The sequence below is a fragment of the Sphaerodactylus townsendi genome, unplaced genomic scaffold (genome assembly GCF_021028975.2).
Source record: "Sphaerodactylus townsendi isolate TG3544 unplaced genomic scaffold, MPM_Stown_v2.3 scaffold_25, whole genome shotgun sequence".
Classification (NCBI taxonomy): Eukaryota; Metazoa; Chordata; class Lepidosauria; order Squamata; family Sphaerodactylidae; genus Sphaerodactylus; species Sphaerodactylus townsendi.
The window spans coordinates 390501-405631 of NW_025950418.1; the positions used below are offsets into that span (position 1 = coordinate 390501).

General features: G+C 46.1%; 2 protein-coding genes across 4 annotated transcripts in view; both read left to right on the plus strand.

Annotated features, from left to right (window-relative positions):
* The window catches only part of LOC125425289 (vespryn-21-like), an 11555-nt gene extending 4111 nt beyond the window's left edge, over positions 1–7444 (plus strand). Inside the window, exons 3-4 of the mRNA XM_048482891.1 lie at positions 1619–1717; positions 6528–7444. Of these exons, the coding sequence (XP_048338848.1) occupies positions 1619–1717; positions 6528–7075 (647 nt within the window). The 3' untranslated portion in view covers positions 7076–7444. The remainder of the gene's footprint in view (positions 1–1618; positions 1718–6527) is intronic.
* A 4843-nt stretch (positions 7445–12287) lies between these two features.
* LOC125425287 (nuclear factor 7, brain-like) overlaps positions 12288–15131 on the plus strand; it is a 32336-nt gene continuing 29492 nt past the window's right edge. For all 3 annotated transcript variants that reach the window (XM_048482884.1, XM_048482885.1, XM_048482887.1), the window contains exons 1-2: positions 12288–12850; positions 13858–13953. In XM_048482884.1, coding sequence (XP_048338841.1) covers positions 12428–12850; positions 13858–13953 — 519 coding nt within the window. In that variant the 5' untranslated portion in view covers positions 12288–12427. The remainder of the gene's footprint in view (positions 12851–13857; positions 13954–15131) is intronic.

Genomic DNA, 15131 nt, shown 5'->3' on the forward strand with positions numbered 1-15131 from the left:
GGAAGTGGATTGAAAGTGCATTATTCTGCATGTGTGGAAGGGACCTCAGAGAAGTTGGCTCAGATTTTACACTGGCTGAAGCAAAATAAGGTGGCCAGTGACCTGGAGGGGAAAAATGTCCTGTTTTAATGGAGACCAAAAGTGATATTATTGGTGTGCCACAAAGAGCCGTACATGAAGCTGCTTTATCCTGATTAGTTGTCACCTTAGTTGTCAGGTGATTGCATACCTGGAACTTTATCCCAGGTCAGAATACAGATCAGATTCAACCTCAGATTTCCTCAGAATTCAATAATTAAGTTCCTTGGGTGGGGTGCATGGGCGATGGCTGCCCCTTCAAGAAAATCAACATGCTCTGTATTTTAAATGGACTCACGTGGCTAAGGCCATAGCTTCTCTCAGGCCCCTTCTGCACACGCAAAATAATGCATTTTCAAACCACTTTCACAACTGTTTGCAAGTGGATTTTGCCATTCCGCACAGCTTCAAAGAGCCCTGAAAGCAGTTTGGAAGTGCACTATTCTGCATGTGCGGAATGAGCCTCAGTTTGTATAAAGGGCCTTCCAATCACAGCTGACTGACCGCAATCCCATTACAGCGTTTTCAAGGCCAGAGATGAGCAGAGGTGCTTTGCCTTCGTGCAGCAACTCTGGACTTTTTTGGTGGTCTCCCATCCAAGCAGTAACCACAGCTAACTCTGCTTAGCCTGGGCCATCCTTAGCCAGTATTTCAGTGCAAAAGGCAAGTCATGAACGATTGCTTAAATGAGTGGATAACTGGTTAAATGCTACGGAAACATCAATCACTGTTTTACATAAGAACATAAGAACATAAGAAAGAGCCAGCTGGATCAGACCAGAGTCCATCTAGTCCAGCTCTCTGCTACTCGCAGTGGCCCACCAGGTGCCATTGGGAGCTCACATGCAGGATGTGAAAGCAATGGCCTTCTGCGGCTGTTGCTCCCGAGCACCTGGACTGTTAAGGCATTTGCAATCTCAGATCAAAGAGGATCAAGATTGGTAGCCATAAATCGACTTCTCCTCCATAAATCTGTCCAAGCCCCTTTTAAAGCTATCCGGTGTTGTTGGCCATCCACCACCTCCTGTGGTAGCTTTATATTCCAAACACTGTAATCACACATTTGTGTGAAGAAGTGTTTCCTTTTATTAGTCCTAATTCTTCCCCCCAGCATTTTCAATGAATGCCCCCTGGTTCTAGTATTGTGAGAAAGAGAGAAAAATTTCTCTCTGTCAACATTTTCTACCTCATGCATAATTTTATAGACTTCAATCATATCCCCCCTCAGACGTCTCCTCTCTAAACTAAAGAGTCCCAAACGCTGCAGCTTCTCCTCATAGGGAAGGTGCTCCAGTCCCTCAATCATCCTCGTTGCCCTTCTCTGCACTTTTTCTATCTCTTTGATATCCTTTTTGAGATGTGGCAACCACAACTGAACACAGTCTTCCAAGTGCGGTCGCACCACTGCTTTATATAAGGGCACGACAATCCTTGCAGTTTTATTCTCAATTCCTTTCCTAATGATCCCCAGCACTATTTTTTCCTTGTCTCATGAGCTTACTAAGCCAGTGCCAGACTTCTTCCTGTTATTGTTTCCAAGGTTCCAAGTGTAATCGTTCAGTGGTACCTTTTGGTCTGCAGAAAAACCAGAGCATCAGACATAAACAATGTATTCCACAGAATCAACAGGAGTTTTATGGTAAGTTTTCTGTTTGATGGGTCAAAAGAACACTCCCAAGGACTGTAAAAATCTTTGGCACCTCTAAGCAAAAGAATTTATAGCCCCGATGATTGATTTTTTAAAAGACAGGTCTTAACGTTCATTTTTTTTAAAAAAATCTGCGCCACTTTCCCACCTTGGGGTTTAAAAATGGCTCAGTGTTCAACCCAACATAAATCTCAACAGCATATACATGGCCGAGTAAAAGGGCAGGAGTTAAAATCACAATTCAAAAGTTCCAGTAAGTAGAAATCTAATAAGACAGTGGTGGCGAACCTATGGCACGGGTGCCAGAGGTGGCACTCAGAGCCCTCTCTGTGGGCACACGTGCAGAGTTCATCATGGGGGTGTGTGGAAAATTCCCCCCCACACACATCTAGGCTGGCCTGGGCCGCTGGGCACAACGTGTAGGTAACCCTGTTAAGTGCTGTTAAACCCCACTGATTTTCAAGGGAAGAACTAAAGCGCAATCCTTTACCTGGGAGTAAGCTCGGTTGCTGGCAATGGGGCTTGCTTCTAAACCCCCCTAGGGTCATGATTCACCCATTCAAAGTGTTGCATGGTTGCTTAAAAGCAAAGCCACCGACTACCACCAAGCTTACTCCCAAGTAATGTGTGCCTTGGAGCCAACCGTTTTTTCTAAATTATCAGTATTCAGGTTAAATTGCCGTGTTGGCACTTTGCGATAAATAAGTGGGTTTTGGGTCGCAGTTTGGGCACTCGGCCTCTAAAAGGTTCACCATCGCCGTAATAAGACATCAATAATAAAACAGTAACCGATCAGTCCTTCTAATAGCAAACTTGAGGATCTCGGGCTGATCAGGAGGGCAACGGAACTCGCAGGCAAGTAGGGATTTCTCATCCCCATCCAAAAGCCAGGTTCCCGGCTGTGGCCCTGCTTGGTCACCAAGGCTTCACGGCAGTGTGGGGAGACTCAATAAGTGCCACTGAGAAGCCTCTATGGGCTTCAATGGACTTATGCATCCAAAAGGGCAGTTTCAGTTCAAAAATCAGCCCGCCAGCATACTGCTGGCAGAGGCTAAGAGGCTCCTCCGGAGGTGGGATCCAGCAGGTTCTCACCAGTTCCCGAGAATGGGTTACTAATTATTTGTGAGTGCCGAGAGGGGGTCACTAATTGGGTCCGCTTTTCCACCTCCACGCCCTCGCCTCCCCGAGAGGCAGACTGCCTTTGAAAGTGAAGGTTCCATATAGCAATTGCAACAAATAATACAACTCCCTGAACTGGGTTAATCTCTTTCAGGTACTGCAATTCATTGATTCTCAGCCTTTCGTACCTTTTATCTCACCAGTCTCTATCAAAGAACCTATGTGTTTCACCATTGCTGTGTTCAGATTTGTGAGTTGGGGCATTTTCTATAATGTGATGATGATTTAGAAACGACCTGGTGCAAAAAAATTTTTTGGGGTCGTGGTGGGGTGGCTGCCCATGGTGGGGGGGCATCCAACTCAGGTTTTGCCCAGGGCTCAGGTTTGCCTAGGTACGCCTCCGCCCCCTTTGCTGAGCGGGGGCTGGTGTGGGAACCTGTTACTAAAAATTTTGGATCCCACCACTGGACTCCTCCCCTAATTTTGGCTCCTCCCCTGGTCATGCCCCCACCTCTTTGGATGCAGTTCTAAGTCTTTCTTGGGGACACCTTAGATATCCTGAAATACATTTTTGTTTTTCAATTAAAAAGAAAAGAAAACCCCACAAGAAGTCTGAAGAGTAGTAGACATGCTCACTGATCTACATGAATCCGTCCTAACTTTAACAGCCTTAAGGAACTCAGCAGTTCTTTTGTTGTCACGTTTTAAAGCAGGCTGGAGAACCCAGTGGTCTTTAAGTTCTATAAGATCACCAGGAAGCGAAAGGTGTAAAGAATAAAGTTTGTTTCAGCTGCAGCACAAATAGAATCCAGGCAGAAGGATCAATGGTTTTAAACAAGCAGCCCCATCCAAAGGGGGGACTCAAATCAGCCGCTGTGAGTAGTGCGGGGCACTACTCCACAACAGTGAAATGCAGGACTGGATGCCGTGTCAGAGTCCCCTGCTGGTGTAGCAGGAGCTGTCTGTGGGAGGGGCCAACACTAGTCGGCTTGCACCCAGCCAGAGGTGGGATCCAGCAGGTTCTCACAGGTTCCCGAGAGTAGGTTACTCATTATTTGTGTGTGCCGAGAGGGGGTTACTAATGGGTGATTTTGCCACATGATTTTTGCCTTAGTTACGCCCCTCCTCTCAGCAGTAGCACGCAGAACTTGAAGCAGTCTAGCAGGAGGTGCACCGGCGTGCGTGGCAGCCTGCACCTGCGTGCATTCGTCTCCTGCCCAAGGACCGGCGCAGCGGCTGCGTCCTTGCCACAGCCCCGCCCAGGAATGCCCCGCCCCCAGAATTCCCAGCCACGCCCCCGTCGTGCCCCGCCCAGCCCCATTGGCGCTACACCACAGTTTGAATCCCACCACCATGGGAACCTGTTACTAAAATGTTTGGATCCCACCACTGCCCATGGGTAATCGGCCTTCGAAAACATAGTGTCTGAGCAATTTTTATTTTAGAATATCTGTTTTCCCACCCTTAACTTAAATAAATATACACTCTCTTGGGTTTCTTTCACTCAGACCCAAGGGACTTCATTGACAGCAGCAGAGTATCACTTTCTTTCCTCACACTTTTCTTTGTCAGAAATAATTAGGCACCAGAGGCTTCTTAACAGTTTTTAAAAAATGAACTAGAAGATTTTATTTATAACAACTAAGTGGTTTGGCAAAGTAACAAATATAAAAAAGGTAAGTTTCCAAACAGGCAGTATTTACATACAACTGTTGCTGATTTAGGTTTGCACTGTTCCCCTTTCTAGTCAAGCTTAGTTTTATTTGATATAGATTTTTATTCTATGTTTTTCCCTGAGGCGTAAAAGATGTTTTAACTAGTATGACAATAATTGCTTAACTAGTTGCTTAACATGCTTAATTGCTTAACATGCTTAATTAGTATGACAATAATTGGTACTTATGGAGTAACAGATTTCAGGATATCAGCGGGTGAGATCCCCTCACCCAGTAGTTTAAAATGTTTTATAAAGCCACCATAATCTAATAACAGTCTATAAGCCTTTTTCCCCCAGTTTTTTTTTAAATAAATAGAGGTATTTTAGGTTGGAATGCACAGAAGGCAGTTTGGTGAACTGGACATCTAGAGTAAGAAAGATATTCCCCCTTCTTTAAAATCAGTAGACCAGTGGAAAAGACACCGCATATTGGAACCCTGAAGATGTTGAGGTCTTGATGATGTCACTTCCAGGTCCTGATGATGTCACTTCCACGGAAAACGCAGAAGTGACAGCTGGTAGCCGGCAATTTGTACAGCTACACTTTGCACCCCTATGATGCCGTTTCCCCCCCAACACACACACTTATTTTTCCCTGGGAACTCAGGATAGGGCATTCCCCCCACTCCAACCAAGTAAATGGCCTTCTTATATCTGAATTCACATTTTCCTATCCTAGCAACAACAAAAACCTAGATAGAAAAAAAAATTGCTTTTTGCCTTGTGAGGTCAGAACCCATGTCTGGCCTGCGCAGCTGTCTTGAGAAAAGATAGGTTAGAAACAAACTCCAAAAAAAGCATCTTCGGACATCAGATATCAGAAACAAACAGAAAGTTTTACTGAACAGAATATAGATCTCTGACAGAAGGTGACACCTCCCAAGGGAGAGGCACACTCTGGATGCTCTCGAAGGAGAGGCACACCCACCATACGAAAGACCTTAGTCTTTATAGACACAAAGAGTACATACGTCACAGTTCATCCCCATACCCACGTACATAATCCATACCCCTTTCACGTGCTATAAGCATGAACCTTAAAATCCCATTGGATAGTTCGCTTCTTTCTGCTACGTGTCTGATTCCTTCTGTTACACAAACGCTGCATGCTGCTTGCTCACGTCCCTCTGCCCATATGCAGAAAGAACCATAAACTGAAGTCTGTCTTTTCTTGTTTTCAATCAGATTACTAGTTCTCTACATTCCTAAATTTGTTCCCAGATACAGAAATACCTCTCCAGGGTATAAAGATTTTACATACATTCCTTAGAATCATAAAACTTCCCTTTTCCCCATATTGAGAATGAATTTAACAATAATGCAAACATTGTTTCTACTACAATTATACAATTCGATTCTAATACTAGTAAAATACAAGTACATATGAATCTCTCATTTTTTCTGTGTTCATTTATATATATATATACACCTTTTCCTATTTAACTAATCACATTAATTTCTATTCTAACATCTGATCTCTTTTATTTCCCTTAGGCATCCCATATAGCTAACTTTAACCAAGTTATAAAGTATATGTCTTCTGTCATGTATTAACCTTTAGTGACAAAATCTTAAAGATATTTGTCTTTGCTTGCCTGCATAATTACTGACAAGCTTCTAACACGCAGTTTGAGCATCTGCTAACATGCAGGCCTGCTGGTCTCTATACAGAAACCCCGTTTTGATTCTTAGAAATCTTTGGTTCATACAAAATCCATATTCCTTGATCAAATACAATTATAAGGCATTTCAGCCAGTCCCACAGCCTGCTTTTAAAGGTGGGTTTAACTTTCTGAACATCAAAAAGTGCAAATCAAATATTTATCTTGCAAAAGTTGTAATTTCTTTCACAAATCCTTACGAGTGAATTGTTATTTCACTCCAGATGTTACGAGGGGCAGTGCAATATTTAGGGTAATGTGCTAAGAAAATTTAACTTCTTCTTCCTCTATCTCTCCCCTGCAGTTGATTTGCATCTTGATCAAAACACCGCTTACCGTGAGCTGATCATTTCTCCTGATAAGAAGAGTGTGGTGTGGAATCCATATCCACAAGCCCTGCCTAATAACCCCCACAGATTTGATTCTAACCCCTGTGTGCTAGGCCATGAAGGATTTACCTCAGGGTTGCATTGGTGGGAGGTGGAAGTAATAGCAGGAGAAGCATGGGCTTTGGGTGTTGCCAGAGAATCTGTGAACAGGAAGGGGAGTTTCCTCAGTTACCCAGAGTGCGCACTTTGGGCTATAGGAAGCTGTAGAACTAAATTCTTCCCGTTTAACCTCTCATGCTTGGAACTGCTTCCGCACCAAAGGATCCAAGTAATTCTGGATTATGGAAGAGCCATGGTATTCTTTTTGGATGCTGATAGTGGCAAACTGCTAGAAGTATTACCAGGAAATTTCTCTGGAGAGAAAATCTACCCCATATTCTGTTTGGGGCTGAGAACACGCATCACGATGCTTTCCACATGGAACGTGCTCCCGCCTGTCCTTTGGATCGCACCACTGTACTAAATAAGCCATTCCTGAAAATCCTGTGTTTTCCCTTCTGCCGTTCCATTTTTATAAGGTGCTAGTTTATGGTGATTTCTAGAACTTCCACCTCAAGACCAGAAAAAAGGAGGGATCTTACTTAACAGTATTGCGTTGCCTGGTTTTGGCAATATACTAAACGGGTTGCCAGAATATCTGTACAACTTTTTGCGAGCAACCCAGGGTCACACGTCTGTTCAGACATCCCCCTTACCTATCAGTAGTTTTCTAGAAACAGCTGGATTTGAGACAGGCAACACCTTATAGACCAGTGGTGGTGAACCTATAGCACGCGTGCAGAGGTGGCACTCAGAGCCTTCTCTGTGGGCATGCGCGCACAGAGTTTGTCATGTAGGGGAAGCGGAAAATCACACACCCCTACACACACACACACATCTAGGCTGGCCTTGCTTCTGAGTAAACCCTCCTAGGGTCGTGATTCACCCATTCGAAGCGTTGCACGGTTGCTTCACCAAGCTTACTCCTGAGTAACACGTGCCTTGGAGCAAACTGTTTTTTTTTTTAAACTAAAACCTCAGTATTCAGGTTAAATTTTCATGTTGGCACTTTGCGATAAATAAGTGGGTTTTGGTTCTGGTGGGTTTTCCGGGCTGTGTGGCCGTGGTCTGGTGGATTTTGTTCCTAACGTTTCGCCTGCATCTGTGGCTGGCATCTTCAGAGGTGTATCACAGAGGTGCATCACAGGTGTATCTCTGAAGATGCCAGCCACAGATGCAGGCGAAACGTTAGGAACAAAATCCACCGGACCACGGCCACACAGCCCGGAAAACCCACCAGAACCAGTTGAATCCGGCCGTGAAAGCCTTCGACAATACAAGTGGGTTTGGGGTTGCACTTTGGGCACTCGGTCTCAAAAAGGTTCGCCATCACTGTTATAGACCAACGAAATAGCCTTTGGAGAGTCAAAGCACTCTTCAGTAGTGGTTAAAACTGAAATGGTGTAGTGGTTAAGAGAAGGTGGACTCTGATCTGGACAATCGGGTTTGATTCCCCACTCCTCCACATGGAGCCTGCTGAGTGACCTTGGGCTAGTCACAGTTCTCTTGGAACTCTCTCAGTCCAACAAGGACTCAATCACCAGCTTCCTCCTTGGCTGTTTACTTATGATGAGGGCTAAGCTTATTGACCTACATACAATTGGACTCTCTCAGTGACGGTTGCGGGGAGAGGAAGGGAAGGAGTTTTTAAGCAGCTTTAACGCTCCTTACAGGATAGAAACGCGGGTTATAAATCCAAACTCCTCTTTTTCATGATCATTAGCTGTGAGTTAAAATGGAGATCTGAGTCCTTATATCCCAATCAGAAGGAGGGAGGGGTGTTGTAAGGAAGGAGCTCAAGATACAGAGGTACAATGCACACTGTAATCAGATCGATTAGAACAGAGAGGAAATGCTTGTGGACAGAAGATTAGCACCTGTAGAGAAAGGAAAATATTATGTTCCTATTCAGCCCTCGGAGGCATTTTTTCCAAACCTGTGAATGAATTCAAATTCAGCAATCTCACCTTGTAACCTCCCTTGAAGCTTCTGTTGGGGGACTACCCCTCTTAGATCAGCAACGGAATGAGCTGAAAGATTAAAATGTTCTCCCACTGTTTTTTGAGTGTTATGGTTTTTAATGCTGGATTTATGTCTATTTATTCTGTTGCGTAGGGACTGAGCTGTTTGTCCAATGTAGAGTGTGGAAAGGCATTGCTGACAGGGGAAATGTATAGCTGACATTTGATGGCATATATAACATTGAAAGATGCTCAAGAGTTAACAATCTGAGATGGTTTGCGGGTGGTGTCAGATCCGGTGCGTGTGTTGTGAGAGTGAATATGGGGACTTTGGCCCTTTCCCCACTTACCTTAAGCCCCGCGCTACTCTCCTAAAGTAGCGCGGGGTCCAGCTGCACTCCCCACTTCAGGGGCGGCGAGAATGCAGCCGCCCGATGCTGCCTCTCTCGTGCCCCCTCAGAGCGCGTAATTCCTGGGGAAGCCGGGGCGCGCGCCAGGAATTGCGCACGCTGGGAATTGCGCGTAGCAACCCTCCGACAAGGGTAAGTGGGGAAAGGGTCAGAGATGGCATCTTGATTTGTTGCAGGCCAGAGTCCATGTCCATGCTAGGAAGTGCATTGTTGTGGGCGACAGAGGCTGTCTGTGGGCAAGAAAAGGTTTGCCTCCCAAAGTTTGTGGGAGAGAAGTATCGTTGTTGTGGGTTGTTAATGACGCCTTGACCCTGCTTGAGCTGAGAACTGTATGTGACCGCCAGCGGTGTTCTGTTTGCTGATACGTTTGGGCCTGTCCAAGACGGTGAAGGTCTATGCGGTACGGAGAACTGCTACCAGCATCCAACGTTAAAAAGTATTCATGAAAAAGAGAATGTTTACAAGCATACTTTTAGCACAGCACCAGATTGAGCAGGGGGTTCAAAAGAAATGAGAGATAAACATAGTTCCTCTGTCCCTTTCTCTGTATATACCCTATCATTTGTTAAGTAGGGCAGGCTGTTAAGCTTAGAATATTACAGAGTTCCCATTATTTAGAAGATTGTGCCAGCTCCCTGGGCAAGCACATGGCCAAAATGGCTGTCCCTTCCAGACTCCGGGCCAGGATTCTGTCCCCTCCAATGATCCCAGGTAGAAGAGAGAGCCCTTTTTTATAGAGGCTTAACTGGAGGTTGGCAGATTAAATCTACTGCCCCTTGCACATCCCTGAGGCAAATTGAGGCTGCATGAATTTTCATTGTTCTTTCTTATGGTGCTCCTCTTCATTTCTTTGAGCCTAACCGATGGAGGCTTTTGGAAAACATACCGGAAAAGTCAGTGGTGGGATCCAAAAATTTTAGTAGCAGGTTCCCATGGTGGTGGGATTCAAACAGTGGCGTAGCGCCAATGGGGCTGGGCGGGGCACGATGGGGGCGGGGAATTAATAATTTCTCTGTTACTGTAAAAAACTCTTACTGTAAAAAAAAGTTCCTAATTTCCAGCTGGTATCTTTCTGTCCATAATTTAAACTCATTACAGCAAGTCCTATCGTCTACTGCCAACAGAAACAACTACTTCTCCTCTAATTGACTGCCTGTCAAATACTTAATACTTTCAAATACTTAATTTTGTTTCTAGAAATCAAAAGAAGGATACTTTCCTGAAACCAGGAACTTTACCATATTTCTAAAACATGTTTTCAAAACAGCCCAAAAGGGAGAATTATCCCGTTTTCTACCTTCGCTAACCAGCCACATAGGAAACAACAGGACTTGATGATTTTTGGACCTAATGGAATTTCTAACGGAAAAGCAGACGCAATTAGTAACCCCCTCTCGGCACACACAAATAATTAGTAACCCACTCTCGGGAACTGGTGAGAACCTGCTGGATCCCACCTCTGGGAGGAGTGTGTTCTTAAATGAGGTTTCCACTCGACATGCTAATGAAGCTTGATTTGAGAACTCTAAAAAGACGGAATTTTTGGTTTACACCCCACCGCACCCTACTTTGGATAGTTTTGCCACTTCCTCCGAGATGACTTATGGACGCTTGAACTCACCACGCATCACAATAGGGGATAAAGAGCTCCATCAGTTGTGATGCTGGGAGACGGAACTCCCATTCACCCCTAATAAACAGATGAGTCCAACTGTCTGTCCATCCCACTGTGGCAGGCTTAACTCCTCAGAAGTTACAACTAGGAGCCACAAAATGGCCCCCAGCTTCAGGGTGAGCATGAGAATTGCTGTGCCAATGAAGGGAATGGAAGATCCTGGTCCAGATTATACGAAGGAGCCCTAGCTCCACTATCTGTAAGACAAACTAAAGTTGTCTGTTTGTGGCAGCAGGAATAGCTAAGCAGGAAATGAAGCGGTGAGCCTCCAAGCTGGCTCTCAGCTTCAGGATAATGATGGAAGTCGGAGTGCCAAAAATGAAAGTAACTGTAATATTCTGGGCCAGGTTATTAGGACAAGCTGCCATCCCCTTGCTACTTCCAATCGCTGTCTGCTTTTGGGCAGCATAACTTATCAAAAAATGAAATGAGAAGCCTCAAACTTGGCCCCAGCTGCAGGCTCATGGGGAGTTTTGCAGGACCCAAAACGAAAGAAATTGTACTATCCTAGTACCGATAATCTCCCAGCCACCCTCTGCTGCTTGAAATAGTCATGTGAAGTCAGAAATAGTCATGTGAAGTCAGAAAAGACGAGTAGCACAGAAAGGGGTGGTAGGAAAGGGGCGGTAGGAGGAGAGGCTGCAGCGTTTGGGACTCTTTAGTTTGGAGAGGAGACGGCTGAGGGGGGATATGATTGAAGTCTATAAAATTATGTCTATAAAATTATGCATGGGGTAGAAAATGTTGAGAGAGAGAAATTTTTCTCTCTTTCTCACAATACTAGAACCAGGGGGCATTCATTGAAAATGCTGGGGGGAAGAATTAGGACTAATAAAAGGAAACACTTCTTCACGCAACGTGTGATTGGTGTTTGGAATATGCTGCCACAGGAGGTGGTGATGGCCACTCACCTGGATAGCTTTAAAAGGGGCTTGGATAGATTTATGGAGAAGTCGATTTATGGCTACCAATCTTGATCCTCTTTGATTTGAGATTGCGAATGCCTTAACAGACCAGGTGCTCGGGAGCAACAGCCGCAGAAGGCCATTGCTTTCACCTCCTGCATGTGAGCTCCCGAAGGCACCTGGTGGGCCACTGCGAGTAGCAGAGAGCTGGACTAGATGGACTCTGGTCTGATCCAGCTGGCTTGTTCTTATGTTCTTATGAAATAATCCTGTTCCAAAACAAGAAAGGGTCACCAGTTTCTCTGGCCTCTCATTGCCCCCTGTAGTGAGTGAAGTGGTTACCCTGCCCACCCACCTGGCCAAGCTGCTGCTGGATAGTAGCTCCGCCTCTCCACCGAGCCTACCTCACAGGGTGGTTGTGAAAAAAATGAAACGAAAAAAGAAGAGCATGATGGAAGCTGCTTGGGATGCCCACGGGGAGAAAGGTTCATCATGCACCTCATTTTTATGCAGGGCTCACCATCAAACGCTAATGGTGTTGCTTTCTCAAGTATAGTTGGAGGCGGACCAGCTGGTTCAAAACTGAAAGCGCTTCTATAAAATATCGCGAGAGCAAAAGAGCAGCTCGGTAGGCTGGTGGAGGGAGCCAGGGCGGAGCCTTTGTTTTAAAAAAAAAGTGGACGGAAGGAAAGTGGTTGCATTTGCGGGCGTCGCTTGGGGAGGTTTTATTGGTCTTGTCCCAAAGTAAATTGAAGTGAAAAGTCCAGGCTTCTGGCTCGAGCAGAAGTTCCGGCCAGGAGAGCTCACCCCCCCCCTCCGGCCCCCATGGCGTCCAGCTTGGCGGAGGACCTGCTGTGCCCCATCTGCCTGGCCCTCTTCCAGGAGCCCCACATGCTGCGCTGCGGCCACAACTTCTGCCTGGCCTGCCTGCGCGGCGCCGTCGCCGCCGGCCAGGAGGAGGGTTCGTGCCCCGAGTGCCGCAGCCCCTTCCAGCTGCCGGAGCTGCAGCGCAACCGAGCGCTGGGCAACCTGGCCAGGAAGGTCCGCCGCTGGAGAGGGGACGCGCCGGAGCCCCTCCTGCCGCCGGGCAGCCTCCCCGACGCCTGGCACTTCTGCGAGGCCCACGACGAGCCGCTGAAGCTCTTCTGCACCCAGGACGAGGCGCCCATCTGCGTCATCTGCAGGGACCTCCCCGAGCACCGCGGCCACCACTTCTTGCCCACCCAGAACGCCGCGCAGGCGGCTCAGGTGGGAGGCGGGCGGTGGGGGCGCACCGTCGGGGCTGGGATGGGGAAGGTCTGGTTCCCTGCGTAGACATCCCCCCCACACTGAACGCTGGGCACCCTCCTGGCTGCAGACAAACTGATCTACACGTGTCCCTTCCCCGTTCGACGACTAATCAGCGCCTTGGGAATAGTGGGAGCGCCCAGCCTCGCTGGCTACAATATGGGCTGGTTTATTTTTCCTTGGTGTTTCTGGATGTTTTGGAACTGGTGTAAAATTGCCAGTGTTTCCAGATAGGTTAATACCAACCATTGGTAATTTCATTCCAGATATTTGTGTGAGGAAGTTTCCATGATGTGCTTGGTGTTGATGCTGAACATCAGGTCAAAAACGATATATATTTTTTCTACTTTTAGATAAAAAATACCTTGTAAAGGAGTATTTCTGGAGGTGTCTTTAGTAATAGTGTTTTGTATTTATGACTACGGAAGAACACCCAGTAGGCCAAAACACATATGGTACTACATTGCTATGAGTGTATCATCTACTTTGAGATGTGTGTCACAGTTTATACCGAGGTTTCAGTATGTAGCCTGTAATCCAAACCCTGTGTTTTATTGTCTACCGTGGTGGCGAACCTTTGGCACTCCAGATGTTATGGACTACAATTCCCATCAGCCCCTGCCAGCTAGGCCAATTGGCCATGCTGGCAGGGGCTGATGGGAATTGTAGTCCATAACATCTGGAGTGCCAAAGGTTCACCACCACTGGAATATAATTATTTTATTACAGATGTTGTACATCTCAGCTCAACCTTTGAGGGTCCCTGTAGTTTTTTAGCTGAACCCCTTCCTCCCCCCAAATTGTTTGTTGTGGTTTCATATTTGGAGAATTCTGCAGGCATTCTGGAATTTTATGGTTCTGTGACCTTTTCTTTAAAAGGCAGCATTCTGTGTCCTAAATACCTGTGGGTTGAGCATTGGACTCTCACTGAGGTTTCTGACAATCATATGCATTTCTGTGCTTCACAGGGAAAATTGAAAACATACCTGAAGCACTTGGAGAAGAATCTGAAGGAGGTGGCTGAGGATGAAAGTGATCAGTTGAAGGAAATGGAGGCCCTGAAGGTAAAAGGGAGGGGAGGTTTGTTTGGGGCAAAGACAGTTCAGCGCCAGGTGATGACATTCCCAGGAAGGTTCTATAGCAGGGGTAGGGAACCTGCGGCTCTCCAGATGTTCAGGAACTACAATTCCCATCAGCCTCTATCAGCATGGCCAATTGGCCATGCTGGTAGGGGCTGATGGGGATTGTAGTTCCTAAACATCTGGAGAGCCGCAGGTTCCCTACCCCTGTTCTATAGCTTCCTCTTAGACCAGGGGCCCCAACCTTTCTGAGCCGCCAAGCACACTTGGAATTCTGACAAGGCGTGGTGGATGCGGCAAAAAAATGGCTGCCACATAATAGTGGCTGCAGGAGGTGGAGCCGACCACATGATGAGTGCCAAAGCGTTAACTTCAGTCACACAAGTGACAGCAGCTACTGCCAAAGCTACTGCACAGCCAATCAAATCTCCAGTAATGAATCAGAACCCCTGCTAAGCTGAAACTCTACCTGGCTCCCCCCTCCTCCTAAAAACAATTGGTGGCTGCCAGAAAAGGTATCAGCAGGCAATGGGCCGCCCGTGCCTACTATATCAGAGACCCCTGTTTTAGACACACTCAAAAGTACCTTTCAGGAAACGTTTATGTAAAAGAATTTTTGCTGGGATTACACTTCAGTATCTCAGCTTCGATAGTGAGAAGTTCTTCTAAGGAATAATTATGTACATTGATATTTTGTACCAAGGACCGCATTTTGTGTCCTCCCATGCAGCTGGAACACATGGGGTTATTTCCTGAATGAGGTTGTGTGAGCCTAGTTGTAACAATCCCTGCTTGTTGCTCTCTCTGCAATGGCTTCATTTCCTGAAGATGAGTAGCATCAGCCCAGATTTAGAAACCTAACAAAGTTAATATGAGCAGACTGATGGAATGATATTGGGGCAGTAGTGAAAAGCTGAATGAATATGTTGACTCAGTACAGCAGTGAAAGAATGCAAACTCCATGCGAGGGTTGTTAGGGAAGGAACTGAAATGAAATCTTGTTTTTGTAATGCTACGGGGTGGCCTTGTTTGGAATCCTGTGCGCAGTATTCTGATTGCTGTATTTCCAAAAAGATATTTCAGAGCTTAAAAAAAGTATTAAGGAGGGCAGACAAGTTTATTGTTGGAGCACCTTTTCTATCAGAATAGATTAGAGCTTTTAT